Source organism: Pocillopora damicornis, chromosome 13, assembly GCF_964200805.1.
Source record: "Pocillopora damicornis chromosome 13, jaPocDami1.2, whole genome shotgun sequence".
NCBI classification, from domain to species: domain Eukaryota; kingdom Metazoa; phylum Cnidaria; class Anthozoa; order Scleractinia; family Pocilloporidae; genus Pocillopora; species Pocillopora damicornis.
In genome coordinates, this window is record NC_142682.1 from 17,601,879 (window position 1) to 17,619,208 (window position 17,330).

General features: G+C 37.9%; 1 protein-coding gene across 4 annotated transcripts; it reads left to right on the forward strand.

Moving 5' to 3' along the window:
• Positions 1-2,800: 2,800 nt before the first annotated feature.
• On the forward strand, positions 2,801-16,748 carry LOC149035758 (uncharacterized). 4 transcript variants are annotated; one of them, XM_089191372.1, is made up of 9 exons: positions 2,801-3,016; positions 4,469-4,519; positions 10,033-10,071; positions 10,927-11,265; positions 11,766-11,840; positions 12,799-12,876; positions 13,307-13,381; positions 13,934-14,002; positions 14,519-16,748. In XM_089191372.1, the coding sequence occupies exons 2-9, from the start codon at positions 4,498-4,500 to the stop codon at positions 14,614-14,616; spliced, it is 795 nt and encodes a 264-aa protein (XP_089047498.1). In that variant the 5' UTR covers positions 2,801-3,016; positions 4,469-4,497; the 3' UTR covers positions 14,617-16,748. The 4 variants fall into 4 exon arrangements, with proteins under 4 accessions (XP_089047498.1, XP_089047500.1, XP_089047497.1 ...); XM_089191371.1 differs by lacking the exon at positions 2,801-3,016 and adding an exon at positions 3,933-4,098; XM_089191374.1 differs by lacking the exon at positions 11,766-11,840.
• The last annotated feature ends 582 nt before the right edge of the window (positions 16,749-17,330 follow it).

Genomic DNA, 17,330 nt, shown 5'->3' on the forward strand with positions numbered 1-17,330 from the left:
GATGCGGGATTGCTATTATGAACGGGACAAGAGAATCAGCGATTTTGAGGAGCGGGATTCGGGAAATAATCACTTAAACGAACCGAGAGGCGGGATGTCCGTTGACGAGAATTTATGAAATCGATTCTCTCAGTCATGAAAATTCAAGAGGCGGTCGGACTGCTCAGCGACACTCTTCAGCTACTGCGCGGGAATGAAAATTATATCAGATGTGAAGTTGCCAATATATCAAAAATCCTCAATGGCCCACAGGGTAACGTGGTCTAAGACTGCTGCGTCAATTAAAATGCTTCATGGCCTCGAAAAACCTCCAGCAAGTCTCAAAATTATACCGATATGATGCTCTTAACCAGTTGAGTTACTTGACACAAGATGTGAAGAATATTCACTCGGTTGTGCATCATAAAGACAAACTTTTCACGATGTTAGACTACCCAAGGAACTTTGGAAATGTAACCTAAGAGGGCTTAATGAGGAAACCCATTGGGCGGTATACTATCTAACAGATCCAAATACTTGGTATCCTGTGCCCGGACGTGCCAGGATCCTGTCGGCCATACCAGCAATAGTCAACCGTTACCACCTGTGCCGATGGCACCACATAGCACACAGAAGATGGGGGACTGGGCGTAAAAATTTGTTGCAGCAGTGCGTCAGCTCTCTGTCAGACAGGAAACAACGGTGGCAAGAGTTGGAACTTCCCGTCGTATCTCTATCAGAGAGAATTCAGCCAGTCGAACCGGTGAGCCTCGAACGCTCTGACTTCGTGGAGCGGCAAAAAAAAATATCGGGAACAAGACGCCGAAGAGGAAGATGGAATATTGGAGTACGACATGTTCCCCGAGTGATGATGACATTCCATCTTTGGAGCGAGAGGCTGATTTGTACCTCGGAAGAGGTTCCCACTTCGGAAGACATATTCGCTCCAACAGCAGAATGAGGGGGACATGGGGGGTTCTGAATACCGCAACACCGCAAACAAAATAAATATTATCGACACACCGACACCGCGAGATTTACCTGGTCTAAATGTTTCTAAACCGTTACTTCTACTTTTCAAACACAAGAAACACATTCCTACCACATTCTCCGCATGTAAAATTCCTTGCTGTCGCTTCATTATAAATGAAGTGTAGGCGACACTATGATGAGCCAAAGAAGTTACCGCTGCCAAGTGATACGCCAGCGTCTCCGTTAGGTCGATCCTGCGTCCTCTGAAGTTAGAATATACTCCCACAAAAAGTAAAGTTCACAGTTTGCTTCCTTTGATGTCACGACTTTCTTTGTCTAGTATTTTTGTTTCAAATCCATTTTATATTTCCTAAAAAAAGTTATACAGTTGGTCATCGTGGTGACTAACACTAGCAGCTAAGTTTATCGTTTGTTTATCGATGTGGGCAACTATGATGTCAACTGGTTGTGCTTCATCTCATAAAGAACCGGGCGGTTCGCTGTCATTCATTGGCTTAACAACAGCTATGATTGGCATATAAACTCAGGGAGAATCCCATGCTTTGCCATGGTCGTCTCTTGGCGCACTGTCCGCTGTCGCACTGCTGCTCCATACGCCGACGCCCAATTCCGCATAATATCGAAATTTGCTTTAAACATATCAACGATGGGAAGTGGCTTTATCAAAGGGACTTTAGAGAATGGTATTGTCTCCTTTGGTTTTGGGTACCATGACTTCCTACTTGTATGACAAAACGCGGCCCATTGTGTCACCCTCTTAACTGATTCTTTCATGGTAAGTTCAAAGGATCTAGCATACTCCATCATGGACATGTTCACCTGCCTGATATGAACAGTGGAATGGAAATTCTTTACGTCCAGTGTCATACAATTCAAGAAATTAGTTGAACTTTAATTAAATGGTTGCAAATTGCTGTACAATCTCTGCAGCCCCCATTCAAGAAGTGCAACTGAGGCCACGGTCCTGGCGGAAACATGACCCTGAGGTCCATTAATAGCGCTTGTAATGCCAGTACTCATTCGGATCTCGTTGGTGTTCCTCTCTAGTAGCTCTTTACACTGGCGGAAAAGGGAGAGCGCTTCATCTGCAGACTTAACAGAGTAACCTTTTCCTTTACAATGGATGGAAAAGGTGTCAAAAAGCTGACCAACGGAGTTGAGAAATTTGGCGTACTCGACCATTTTAGTGCAGATCTTGATAGAATTTGTCTGGGCATCACAGGTGTAAATGACCCTTTCAGACTCCGTGCAGATGCCCATCGGTTGTCGAAACTGGCAATCCTGTACTTTCCCATCCACACTACCTTCCTCTCTTTCGCAGCCGGCAAAAACTTCGACCTCTTCATTTGTCTTGATCGTACACAGAGATGCCCGGTTTAACGACTCTAAAAGCGCTGTTCGTTCCTAACGACAAAGGGAGGCGTTGTTCGTCTCTAACAACAAAATGGAGCGTTGTTTGGTTAGTACTTCTACTTCTACTTTATTGATTGATAATGCGTATTAACGCATCGCATCAACATAAATACAATAAAATAATAAATAAATAAACACTGATAATAAAATGTATATATGTTATAAGAGCAATTATTTACTCCATTGTATTCCCTCCCTTTGTCCACCCATAGTCCCCTTACGGAGGTCAAGAAAATGCCTTCAACGACAACAAAATACCCCGGTTTAAACTTCAATCCCTTTTTACTTAGCCTACGTGTAGACGTGTACCCTCCCCCGATGGTGAAACGGAACCGAGGGAACCCCTTGGTTCACCTTGGCAGGGGAGGGTACGGCTACACAATTACTCTAATTGTGCGTTTGAGCCCGCGTTATTGATCGCATAACTATGACGTACTTTTCATCATGCACAGGTAGACAAAGCGCAAATTTATGTCCGAGGGGCTATGTATACCACATTTTTAAACCTTGTTACACCTGAGTGCGCAATTTAGTGGGCTTGGCTGTGCCAAAATGTATATTCTCCATCCATGGAGTGAGTGGGTAGAGAAGGAAGCTAAGCCAGGCCAATTCTTCCGAGGAAGTCCATGAAGTAAGTTATTATCTCAAGCGTATGTTTCTTTGGCGTTAACGTTTGGCGTTATCGTTTGGCGCCTACCGAACGCTTTTTCGGACTCCTCTGCTCCCACCGAAGGGAGCAGTGGGCCCTATAGGGTTGACTTTAGGGAAAATTGCTGAGTCGTGATCATATACAGATCTTCGGATAGCCACCCAGAACACGACGTGTTTGATCCATTCAGTCCAGACGAGGAAAATAATGCATCGTGCTTTCGATTCTTCTCATTTATTTTCTAACTCTTCGGTAATTCTGTTAGACAGGTCTTTTTCTTCCTCAGACGCTTGCTTGACAGACAATTAATTGTTACTAAGAAGAAGTTCAACCGACATTGCCGAAATTTAATTTTGGTAGAAATATTTCTTCATCATGTCTCGTTTTCATTATTAATTAAGCATTTAGTTTACTACCTATTCGTTTTCGAAAGAAATGTCGAAGGGTCTTGGATGGTTTTGTTGATGAGATCTAGAAGGATACGGTGGCTTTGCCCAATATTTTAACACAATAAGGCAATCAAGGAACAGTGCCATTTAATTTTCTTAGCTATCAAGTCGCGAGTTTCTCATTTCGGCTGTCTAGTTCTTCCGTCGACTAGCCGTCGATTGTGATAACAAAGAGACGGTGAAAAAAGCAATAGAGAACTGGGACTGAATGACAAAACTGCTACGGGTAGGGTGGCCTGGGTTAAACAAAGATACTTTGTTCAATTTACCCGTTCACAAAATTCTACTTATCTTATCCAAGTTCAAATAATTGGGAAGTTATACTGCCATCTTTCCCCAAGAGTTTTCAAGATCTGAGAAAGGATGGAAGCTTTCCTATAATTGGTTTTAACTTTATTCTTTTCTTGAGCTCGGGAGACTACATGGGCATTGTACTGTCACTATGACTTATGTAATTCTTAAAGAACATTTCACATTAGTTAGTGCCCATATCTTGCACGGTCAAAATCTACGGAGCTTACACAGCATTTCCTATCTGTCACTGAAGGCTTGAAAAATTTTATCCAGAAATGCTTTGGTGGGATTTTCCCATATGTTTGCTAATTCTAGCAATAGGTAAGAAAACTGTGTGCTTTGGGGTTTATGTTTCAGATGAGTCAGATGGAAGATACCATCCTTTTCTCACCTCGCTTCACTCAGAACAGGAATAGTTGCTTCAGGATGAACTTTTCACACAAAATTTGTAATGGTCGACTGTTTATCACATTTCCATGGCAGAAGCCAAATGAATGGTCTGCAAAATCTGCGCCCTCTAGGGTAGTTTAGCCATTTTTCATCTGCTTATCAAGCCTGACAACTGAATGACTCACTGCCCATATAATAGGCTATAAAATGCACTTTCCCACTCATAAAACAGCAAATTGGCATCGGTTTACTGAGATTTAAGAATGAATAGTCACATTTTATTATCTTTTTTTTTCCTTAGGCGAAACGGAGCAATGGAATAGCACTGGAATGTTCCATGATACTGACAATGGTAAGTCAACAAGAGTTTAATTGCATTAAGGAGATTTGTCTTAAAGCTTAAAGTGATGGTAGGATGGTAGTCTCTTACTTGTAGTCTCTTACTTAGAAAATTGTAACCAATTTTGAAGAGAAGTAATTTTGGAACAAGAGAAATTTGATTTCTTTGGTAGATTTTGTTCATTGAGAGAGACATGGGGAGTTCTGAATACAGAAACACTGCAAACAAAATAGAACAAACACTGCATCACCCCAAGAAATATTATCAACACACCCACACCGTGATTTTGTTTCCAGATTTACTTGGTGTAAGTGGTTTTTGAAAAAAAAAAAACAACTCAAAACCATTACTTCTACATTTCAAATATAAGAAATATGGTAAATCCAAAGGATCTAGCATTTTTCATTATAAACATGTTAACCTGCATGGGAGTCACACTGTATTCAATTTTTTGCATGCGGTCGAATACAGTAACTACTAAAAGTAGATTGATCGATAAATCACTACTTTTTCCACAGAAGTTTTCTGCCTCTCCAAAAATCATCTCATGAACATGCTGGTGCTAGCCAGCGAAAGCAATTGTCATTAAATCAAATTTCCCACGGTTCTTATTATTTTTCGGTTGCACAATGACCACAATATTGTGACTCTTTTGAGGACTCTTTGGGAATGCTCCAAGCAGAAATGGAAGGTCAAAGGTTCTCAGGGCATGTACAGACCTTTTCTGCCCTGTATAGACTGACCTCTAGACTGTGATGACTTATTCAAGTTATGAGGGTATAAAGATTATGCCAACATTTTTGTAAATTTATCAAATGGTTTCCTTTAACTTTTAAAGGCTCTTTTCATTTCTCTTGACCCAGCATCTGAATTTACTCTTGTTGCCATAGTTCTCACCACCTTTTCACGTGTGATACCAGCATGTTGCTTTTACCTTGATGAATATCTCAATGAGGAGATTTCTGGGGGCATATTTTGACAGAGAAGAGAATAAATCAATTTTCTGTTTTTTCATCAACATACTTCTTTGTCACTTTGACTTGGTGGTCAGTTGGATTGTAAGGATTGATGATCTTTTGATTGTTCATATCTTTATTAGTTTCTTTAATTGACTGGTCAGAATTGCTCAGGTCTATTAAGAAACTCATTTTTTATTAGTTTTTTATTGTGACAGCATTCTTTGCCATTTCTCATGTCACATCACTCATGAATTCATGTCCAGGATCAACCTGAAGAACTTTTGGCCATCTCAGTGGTCCACACCTATAAGCCTTTTAGACCTCAGTAGAAACTTTCAAGGTGAGAGGTTCAGCAGCTGTGAATCTGTTTGCAACATCAACAACTGTCAATGCATAATTGAAGACTTTCTTACTTCTTGGGAGCCTCTCATGGGGAAGGAAATGAAGATCAGCTTAATGAACTGCATTTGGAGATTCAACATCAAAAGTTATTCTCCGGGTATACTTTGTGGCAGGCAAGTCTGCTAGATGGCTTGCCACATCAACCAAAGCTTTGCAACATTCTCAGAAACTCTGGCTTCTTTAACCACCTTTTTCACAGCTAGCAATCTGATCCAAAAGCTTTTAGGACTAAAGTAGATACTTAAAAGCTTTCTTTCCATTTTACTTTGTGTTCACAAGAAACAACTGGTGGCCAATCCCAAAGCAAAGCCATTCCCCTGATGTAGATCATCTACCTTGCTTTTGTTGAACTCTCAGCTTGTAGAAGTCAGAAAGTTGTGGTTCCCTCAGATCAAGCTCTTGATTATGCACCTTGTTGTACAGCTTTAAAGCATAATCTGTGTCCACAAAATTCTGTTTTGGCTGCTCCTTGACTCTCTCATTAGTTGCTATCCAATTGACAATTTTTGTCTGATTTTCTTGATACTTTTCATAAGCTGATTGGTACTCCTCCACAGCAAAATCATGCCTCTTCTTCTCTTCTTCAGCACTATTCTGGTCTCCACTCAAATACTTTGCAAGATGGCTTCCACCAACAAAGGCAGTCACATTGATGAGTGCTCCTCCAATCATTATTGCTATGCTTGCCATTTTATTTATCTGCATCATTATTTTCGCAAATTGATGACAATTATTCATTATGAAACTTTTGATGAAGTTCTGCCTCTATATGCTGCTCCACAGTCTGGCCAAAGGCTTTACTGATATTGAATATTAAGACAGTCTCAATGATTGCACAGACTGTTGCTAACTTAATTACATTCATTGTAAATCAGCAGAACATTTTTAAGATTGCAAAATCTTTTTATGTTCAAGGTACTGTCTTACTGTGATTTTTGCAGCAAACTTCATGTAGCTCATGAGATTTGAACTCAGATCAGGGTAATTGTGAAGAAGAGCTCCCCAAAAAACCTGTCGGCCGTCTGTCGGCCGACTGTCGGCCGACAGTCGGCCGACAGTCTACCAACAGGTTAAGAAAAAAGAAAAATTGTGTTAAAAACGAACAGTTAACGTGACATAACAATCCGTAATGGTGATGTATGACTCGACAGACTTCACCTACTTACCGATCGACGGCAAAGTTGGTAGTATGTAAAGAAACGTTTCTTCCAAAATGTTATCAGATGCGTATAGGATATATCACTTGCGTAATTTACAACACACCAGACAATCTAAGAATCGCATGGGAAGATAATTTAATCGAAAACTCGGCCAAAAACTCTGAAAACCATAAGCTACGTATCAATACAAACACTTTCGTTCAAATCGCGCGCTACATCCCGGTCATGAGCAACATGAGGAGAGAGGGGCAGCTGTTGCCAATGAAGTTCGCGGCACGATTTTACGAGTGAAATATCTTGTATATTTCACCACGCACAAAACGGCTCCTTTAGGAGCCACCAAATCTTGAAAGTCAATTGTCAACGTATTAAACATGTTGGATGTCGTTTTCAAGCGAAAACCGAGAGAAAACATTAAGGTTTGTGTTAACGTTTCACGGACAAGCTACCGACAAGATAATTTGCCGTCGAAGATAATTTAATCGAAAACTCGGCCAAAAACTCTGAAAACCATAAGCTACGTATCAATACAAACACTTTCGTTCAAATCGCGCGCTACATCCCGGTCATGAGCAACATGAGGAGAGAGGGGCAGCTGTTGCCAATGAAGTTCGCGGCACGATTTTACGAGTGAAATATCTTGTATATTTCACCACGCACAAAACGGCTCCTTTAGGAGCCACCAAATCTTGAAAGTCAATTGTCAACGTATTAAACATGTTGGATGTCGTTTTCAAGCGAAAACCGAGAGAAAACATTAAGGTTTGTGTTAACGTTTCACGGACAAGCTACCGACAAGCTACCGACAGGTTACCGACACATTACCAACAGTCGGCCGACTGTCGGCCGACTGTCGGCCGACTGTCGGCCGACTGTCGGCCGACAGGTAGCCTATATTTCAGGCAAAACCTGTCGGCCGTCTGTCGGCTGACAGACGGCCAACTGTCGGCCGACTGTCGGCCGACAGACGGACAACTGTCGGCCGACAGACGGCCAACTGTCGGCCGACTGTCGGCCGACAGGTTTTTTGGGGAGCTCTTCTTCACAATTACCCAGATCAGAAGTCATCAGCTCCTTGATGACTCTCTTTGCAACCCATCCAATTCCAGCAGCCAATCCAGTCAATGTAGCTGAATTGTTCAATGTTTTCACAAGCTTATTATCAGACATTTTATTTTTACAAACAAAATAAATCAATCCATTGGCTTTACTCTTACAGGAATCTGTGATTGTGAGGGTTGAGCATGTCCTTTTTGATTTATTGACAAGGACCAAGCCTTCAACCAGGGCAAAGAGCACCTTCAACTCTTTTCTTTTAGAGTACAGTCCAGCCCGTGAGAGAACTACACTTGCTACAGAAAGAATTTGAGTGGGTGAGGATGATGATGATGTTTTTAGTTTGGGTGTAATGCCTTCCTCTTTACAGCTTGCCCCTCTGGGGCCTGGATCCTTTGGATCTTTGTATTGCTTTGAGCTTCCTTTCTTCTTCTTTTCCTCTCTCACTCTGCTGTTGTGTTCAGCAAGTTTTTTTCAGCTGCGACATGCCCTGGGTCTTTATTTGGTTTAGTCTAATTATTATCAGTTAAAGTCACTTATTGAGCCTCTACGAGGCCCGGCTGAAGGCTAGCTGGTGTTTCATCAGTCTTATGTTCTTTTGCATCCATCTTTTTTGTTGATATATAATTTTAAGTTCTTATTCAAGTTCTTATGCAAGTATTTGAATAAGTACTTATGGAAGTTCTTATCCAAGTTCTTATTCAAGTCTCAAGATTATAATCAAGTTAAAAAGGTGTTATTCATCATCGTCATCGTCATCGTCATTGTCATCGTCATTGTGTTCCAAACGAGGATTAGTATCTCCAAAATTAGTCAAAATAGAATGAGATTCATGTACAAGCATGTCACTCATCTCAAGACAATCTCAGTGGATGAGGGATCAGACACAATCATCAGTGAGAGCATCAATGTTCCAAAGAGGTCGATGTAGGGACTTCTTTTTTTTACAAGCAGTATGTTGCTCATGTGAGAGAAAGTGAGAAGACATTCAATTTTGACATCACAGAAGTGAAGTTGGTTGTCTGTGGAATCCCAAATAAGGTTTACAGTCAAGGAATGGAGACAAGAGATATGTGGGAAGAGGCCTTCAGAAGATTTGGAAGAGAAAACAGTGTGTTGAATGCAGCAGACTTTTATGTTGCTCTTTTGATTGATCTCAGGAGTATGAGTGACAATGGTTTTCTTGAAAGTGGGTTGAGATTGGTGAATATGATAGGAAGAGTTCAGCTTGCAATTAACAGGAAGGCATTAGGTTCAAGTAATGTGAAATGTCACATCTTTATCCTCCCGGATGCCCAGCTCAGCATCATCAACTGCAAGCTTGAAAGTGTGACTTATTAATGCGATAACTTGTCATTTACAAAGACACTGTTTTGACAGAAGAACAAATCAAGGCAAGCCATGAGGTTGAGGTCAAGGCCAGGCACAGAGCGGCACACCATGACTTATTCATTAGAAGATACAACATTGCTGTTGATCCTGTTGAATTATTAAATTTGCTCTGATACTGAAGATTGACAAGTTAATATGTCATCATTTTTTTTGAAAAGAATTTCTTGATGAGATTTCTGTGTTTGTCTCACTGATAGTAGATAATTAATATGTAATGACACATTCTGGCTCAATACAAAACCAAGGATAAAACATTATTTTGGGTAGAGCTCAAAACAATGTTTATCCTTGGTTTTGTATTGAGCCAGAATGTGTTATTATATATCTACTAATCCAGTATGGCACCGGGAACTGTAAAAAGGGCTCTTCATTGAACTGTATACATTGCTGGTCAGTTACAAGTCTTATCACTGTATTTACATTAGATTTATGTCCTGCTGTGCTATTTCCTCACTTTCATGCCAAGATCCAAAGGGAGATCATATTGTAAAAATCTATCCCAATCAAAATGTTAGCATTAAGGTGGTATATCTTAAATTACTCTTTTCATTGGCAGACAGTACAGAAACACATCAACATGACATGGATCAATGTGGTGAGTGATGCACTTGTAGTAAACTTGATTAGATTATATTTAGATGACAACATTAAAACAGTTTGCTGAATTAACATTATTTCTAAAGTTGGTACACTATGCTAGTTGTAGGTCTTTCCACAATCTGAGCACTTACATTTGAAAAGAATGCTCTCTGAAAGTATTACAGTGGGTACACCTTCTCACTACAGTTTTTTTTTTTTGCCTCTTTAGTCCATTGGTGTTAATTGGACCTAGGTGTGAGCAGTACTTTTATACGACAGAGCTTTAACCCAAGTTGATTCTCTGGCAAAGAGTGTGACACCACAGGCATCACCTACTGAAAGGGGGGGAGGGGTATGGGGGCATGCTCAGCCAAAATTTGCTATCTCAAAATCAATCATTTTGATCAGAAAGCTTAAATGGGTGAGAAATAATAGCTTCAGTGTGAGAGTGTAAGATTGAATTTGTTAGAGTGTCTCAGTCTCGCAATCAATACATGAGACTTGAAGCTCTGATGTGGGCACTTTGTGGTTTCTTGAAAGGACTCAATATGAGTAAGTAAACAAAGACTTTGGCAAATGGTTGATTTACTAGCCACTGAAAAATTGTTTGCATGATCTCTTTCTAATTTTTTTCATGGCTTGTGGGGTTGGTTGAAAGTTAGTATAATTGTGACCTTAGTATATTTACCACTCCACTATTGAGTTTAGATGGACTTCAAAATACTGCATTTGAAAATTATCTCAATAGTCAGGTATATTGAGAGGATACTATATTCTAACAAATTAATTTAGCAGGAATGTGGATAATTTAAAAAGGATTGATGAAATTATGTTTTTTAAAAAAAATATGTATTTTTTTTATCTTCTTTAGTTTCAAAAGAACACATCTATGTCAAAGAGGGGGAATCAGCCCTAATGGTTTGGGGGAGAACATCCAGCCATGAAGAGCTACGTGGCAACCGCCTTGTGGTAAATTCACAAGTCATTGCATACTTGCTCAGAAATTCCTTAAACATGAGTTGCAGCCCATTTATAAGAAATTCAAGTCTGGAGGAACTCTGCCACAAGAGATTAGAATTCTTCAGCAACACAACTACTATTCTTGTAAAGTTAAGAAATCTCTCAAGTGATGAACATTGGAATTTCACTCTGACACATGTGTTGGGGAGCTCATCACCATGTAATCCTCAAGACATCAAAATTGTGAGAGGTATGTGACTGAAAATTTAGTGGAAAGTGATGATAACAGCCTTGATTATGAATTAAAGACATAAATTTGTTCTATGGATGGTCATGCAATATCAGCATGTACACTTGTAGGTCCTTCATTTGTGAGCTGATCCCTTTAACTTTGCTTTTGTCTGCTTCATTTTTATCGTCAGTTGTTGATTTAAGTAAAAGATGAGACTAAAGAGGAAAACCTGGTCCACCCTGATGCCAGCTAATTTTCTTTGATAATTTGCTTCTACAGAAGAGTATATGATTGTTTTTCTTGTCTCTTCACCTCTGCTTTTTCCCATGAAAATTTTGATCATAATGAAGTGCAGATGGGAACACCAAAAAGGGTCAGGCGTCTGGAAGCAGATAAGTCTGCTTCCCAAAATAGGTTACTTTAGATTACTTGTGTATCGTAATGTACAAAATCTTGACACTTTTCCACCTAAACTGAGTTTGTTTATTATTTGATTGTTTCTTTGATTTTTCTCGCAGTCATTATACCTTCCCCTGTACTGTTAAGTACTGTATCTGCAGTTGCTAACAATACCGTTAGGACACCAATCTCAGGTGTGCTAAAATTTTTTTGTTTCAAAATCATCACTTAATATCGTGAGTGATCATCATATGGGCTCTCCTCACAATTTTAAAAAAAGGGTAATAGCATACTGGTAACTTTAATTCTCATGACAAACAAAGTAAAGCCATGTAAGGAAACAAGAGTCAGCAAATTTTTGTATTTTTCCTATTTTCCTCCACTCCAGTTTGTTAAAATAATTTGTATAATTATATTAAATAAGTTATCTATGAGAAATATGTTTGGCCTTAACTTCAAGTAATCAGAGAGGAGAGGATAGGGGCACATCTAGGAGGTAGTGCTCATCGATTATCAATGGCAAAAATACTTGCTTAAAGAAATTCCAAATATATATGAGGGGAGAAATAGTGAAAAAGAAATACAGTTGAACCTTGATTACCAGCATTTTTTGACAATCCAGACTTGCCCCTCATGGTCCCATTTTTTTTTTGGTCACACTGGAGATCTGTAACCACATTTTTCCCATCAAACAAAGCAGTTGTGCTGTAACAATTTGACTCAATTCTTTAAATTAGTCCAACTTTAAAGAATGATAGAGTTAGTTAGTTAGTGTAATTAACAGGATTGTCAGGGATTACTCTCTGAGGGTTAAAGTCCTCTTTGTTATCTGTTGTATGGAAATTTGCATATTTAGCTGAAAACCGCAAGAGGTTTTAATTTTTTTCTTGAATGTTTCTGATCAATTTCTTTCCTCTTGTTTAGCTAAAACAACAGTTTCAGTGAGGCCTACAGCTCCAACCGCTCACATTAGCATTCTGTCTCATAGCTCAACAACCTTAGTTAGTGTCTACTATAAAATTTATCTAATCACTGGGTTAAATAACAATTAAGCCTGCATGCTATCAGAACCCTTTGAATTATCCAATTAGAATGTTTAAGCTTTTCCATGTAAGTTAATTTTTTTTGTGATTGTTGTTTTTTTTCTTTCAGTAATTCCATCCTCAATAAGCACAACAGTAGCTGGTACCTCTTCAAGAGTTCAAAACACTTTTAGGCCACCAACTACAGGTATGGTAAAATTGTGTTAAGTGGGTTTAATCTTCAATACAACCTCTCTCTACTGAGAGAGATAATTGTCAATGAATGCATTCCAAGATTTCATTCAGTTTTATGGCAGTAACTCAGACAGAGAGGTGACGAAAATTGTTGCTTGGGAAATTATAAACCCAAGAATTTTGAATGATGACTCACAAGAAACATGAGAGAAAGAGATGCAGCCTGGCCTACCTGAAACAATTTTACTCTATTCTATAAGTTAATACAGCTTCAAAGAATGATAGAATTAGTTAGTGTAATTAACAGGATTGTTAGGGGTTACTTTTTAATTCCTTTTTGTTATCTGTTGTATGGGCATGTGCATATTTCACTAAAAACCTCAAAAGTTATTTACTTTTTTTCTTGAATATTTCTGATCAATATATATTTTCCTGTTTAACAGAAACAGCAGTTTCAGTGAGGCCTACATCTCCAAGTGTTTACATTACTTTTCCATCTGCTAGCTTAACAACCTCAGGTACAGAGTTTATTGTAAAATTAATCTAGTCATTAGGTTAAATGACAGGCCTGTTAATCAATAATCCAGATTTTTCAGTCATTTTCATTTGTCAATCATCTGGGACTGGCCTCTTTTGTCCCATTTTTTATAGATATGAATAAGTCATTGCAATGGACTAGCATTTTATCCAGGGGATGATCCAGTAGTTGTGCCATTATACTCCAAGTCACTCCATGCTAAGGAAATGGGGATAAGCTCCAGCTGGAATTATGGGCCACTGGCTCAAGTACGGACTTTACCTTTTTTTTAATCAAAATAAACACCAAATTCTCAGGGCTTATAATCATGTAAACCAACAAGGAAATGTTGGTGTTCAAGTAAAAGAAAATCAAAATTCAGATCTAATAACAGTACACTTTGATGTTCGTACAACTTAAAGATTCCTTGGGGATACCCTTAAATGTTTGAAGTCCTGTCTTAAGACCGATGAACAGTTGCAAACTTGATTTGAAACCCCAAAATGTTAGACTTTTTCCATTAGTGTTTCAATTTCTTTCTTTTTTGGGGCAGTTGTACCATCTGTAGTCAACGCTGTGTCTCCTGATGGTCAAGGCAAGTCTGACGACCCACCAACCATAGGTAACGAAAGGTTCAATGTAAAATTGATGGCTATTAGTTCTAGTAAAGTTGAATTAAATTTTTTTTAATGTGATGTCTGAAGTTCGGTCACGGTTGCTTTCTATCACATGTAATGCCTTAAGTAACAGTGTGATATGTCTAAATGTCTGGAAGAGGCTGGCTAAATTGTTATTTTTTAAGTGTGAGTGCATTCATTTTACCACTTAAAGGTAAAGGAAGCTGAAATTTGATGATTTCCCCTAAAAAAATCTTAGGTCTTAGGTCTTAGCTTTCCAGACACCCCTCATTCATCATATTGGTGAAAGCACCAGACTGGTATGGTTTTAACCTTACTTCACTTGCATCCAGCACCATTGATTGAGACAAGTGTAGACATCCATGTGTTTTTAATTTTCTCAGTAGAGGGTGGTTGAATTTTAACAAATAAAAACCCTCTATATCAGTTATCATTGATAGTTGTACTATGAAATAAAAAGAACAGAATATATTTTAACCCTCTCTTTCATCTCTTTTTAGGTAATGGAGCTTTGGTGGTATTCATTGTGTTGTTCATTGTGACCTTTGTACTTCGGGTTGGAATCATTGCATTTTCTCTTTGGAGAAATTTACAATAAAAGAACCTTTAAAGGTTTAACAATCAATAATATTGTCTAATATGATATGGATCAGTTGGTAAGTCTATTTTTTCCTGAGGTAAAGTGATGAGCAAACAAGTCTTGTCAGGGGTATCTGTAAAAAGGATTTTGTTTCTCATCATCAGACATACCTAAGGTTTGAGAAAAGTGAGATAAAACACATATGAGATACTGTCTGACAAGCGATATTTTAACATTATACTATGTAATTCTGCATTACTATGTCATTATACAACAGTAGGTCTTTTACATGCATGTAATCAACACTTTATTTTTCAGTTTGAGGAGACATCTCTACTTTAACATGTTATCGCAAAATGTTTGGGTTAGGAATTAAACTAGGTAGTCAAAATGCAGATGTAACCCAGGCTTTCAAAATGTTTGGGTTAGGAATTAAACTAGGTAGTTATTTCAGTTATTTTCAATAGTCATCAATCCTTTTATTTCTTTTTTCTTTCACTTGCATGTCTTCTTTATCTCTGTCTGTTTATCTGTTTATCTATGTCTGTCTGCCTGCCTGTCAGCTTGCCTATCTGTCTGCCTGTCTGTCAGTCTGTCTTTTATTTATTTATTATTTTATTATCATTATTTATTTGCCCAATCCACTGACCAACTTTCACTAAACAGAAGGCTATAATAGAAAATGAAATATTTTAAGAAAATGGCCTTCCCTATAATGCTTAGAGTAGCATTTTTAATATGTAGCCTAAGACTTATTAGCATCATCATCATTATTAAGTAAACAAGTAAATAATACAATGTAAATAATGAAATTAATTATACAAGTAAGACTTGTAGTTATGCAGATAAATTCTCCAGCAGAAAGCTCAGAGCAATTTTGAATGGAGTGTCAATAGCACCACTTTCCCAAAAAGTTAGATAATCACAAAATAAAATTAGGGAGTAGTTTTTTAAGACTGGTGCCTTTGGTAGAGTTATACACATTTTTCAACATCAAAGTCAGTCTTGTGCAATTTAAAACCTGCTTTGAGTTCTCATAGACTCCTTAAGATATTACACTGTGTTTTGATTGCCCAGAGTGAGAACCTGGCTTGTTGTTTTTATAACATTCCATGGAAAAGCGCTCTCAGAAGTTCTTAAAGTAAATGTTTTTTTTTTTTCTGGTGAATTTTTTAGCATTGATTTCTGTCATTTTGTTCTTGACATTTAAGAAAAGAGAAAAATAGAGATAGAGAAAGTGTCCTGAAGGATTATATTTAGGGGTAATTGCTTAATTTAATTTTCATTTATTTATAGTAATGAATGAATTGGTGTACTTAATCTGATTATTAGAGTATGAAACAGCTTGAATAAGCTTTGAGGGTACTATAAAGATTTAAGTTTTAACACAATTTTTTCTTTTTTGCAATTTCAATGGAATTAATGGGAAATTTTCAATTAGTTTGCTCTAAAAATTTTTGTTATAATTCAGTTGTTTTCTGCAAAAAGAATAAGCCATGATTATTATGAATGCTTTTAAAAAGGCTACAAGAAAAATTAAATCATTCACCGTGAGATTGTGATATGAATTAATAATAACAATCATAATAACATTTTATTTGTATAGTGTTATTTCTATTACTATCTGATAGCTCTTTACAATGACTGAAATAAATGTAAAGTGCTTGAAAATCCCAACTGGCAGGAAGCAGACCAGTTGAAAAATTTTACAAGGGCAGGGAATCAAGTTGGTAAATTTATAGTGAGATAGTGAAAATTATGTGAGGATCACTTTCATTCACGTCTTTATCCGCAGTTCAAATATATGACTTTCCTATATTCTTAACCGTTTATAGTGAAAATTGTAAGGGGTAAAAAGGTCAGGAGAAACTGAAATTATCAACTTGTTTTGGTACTATTGATAGCTGTTAGAAGTTTTTAAGTTTTTCAGTTGTATTGACCATAACTCCTTCTTTATGAAGGCTTTTTTGTCTTCTGGTCACGACACCTTATACAGCTATCCAGGTAGCCCTTACTCATACAATGAGCCTGATAAAGTTGATTAGTATGCATACCTATTAATGTTGCATAAAAGGTGAATATAAAGGATTTGTATGGGAATGGGGATTGAAATCTGATGATACATTTTTTAATAAAAATAGTTTCTTACATTTGTTCCTTTGTATTTCTTGAGTTTTCCATGCTGACTAAAAGAGGTTTATGTACCAATCAATTTGAAGCTTCAACATCCACACCTCCCCCTTATTTTCCATGCTCCTAAGGTGGACATTTGAACCTTGCCTGGGTGGGGTGAGGAATTGCAAGTAGGGGGAAACATTAGTTTTGATTTGAAATATGGAAGATTTTGAAGGTGAAGAGCCAGCTTTTGTGAGCAAATGTCTTTCAGGAAAATTTTCACTTCATAGAATGATGCTGATAAGCAAAAAAAAACTCTGCTGCACCAAAACTAAGAGGTGACTGCTAAAACAAAGAGTCATCCAATGAAAACAAATGTGCCTGTCAGGGGCATTTGAATCCAATTTTATTGGACAAATCCTCAAAAGTTCAAATTTGCAGAGGATTGCCCTAGAGTAAAAGGGGGGGGGGGGGGAAGAGATTTTGGAGCTTCTAATTGACTGACTTCCTGGTCATTTTCGGCTCTCCTCCTTACAGAGGGATTTTTTGTGATGCAATGACCAGGAAACATATTACATGATGAGGTACTATCTCTTGTTTGGTTTTTAACAGTATAT

Excerpts from the sequence above, each read along its gene's own strand:
- LOC149035758 (XM_089191371.1), top strand. The coding sequence starts at position 4,053 with ATGCTTTGGTGGGATTTTCCCATATGTTTGCTAATTCTAGCAATAG. Across the intron at positions 4,520-10,032 it reads GTTCCATGATACTGACAATG|ACAGTACAGAAACACATCAA; the intron begins GTAAGTCAACAA and ends TTTCATTGGCAG. Across the intron at positions 12,877-13,306 it reads TTTTAGGCCACCAACTACAG|AAACAGCAGTTTCAGTGAGG; the intron begins GTATGGTAAAAT and ends CCTGTTTAACAG.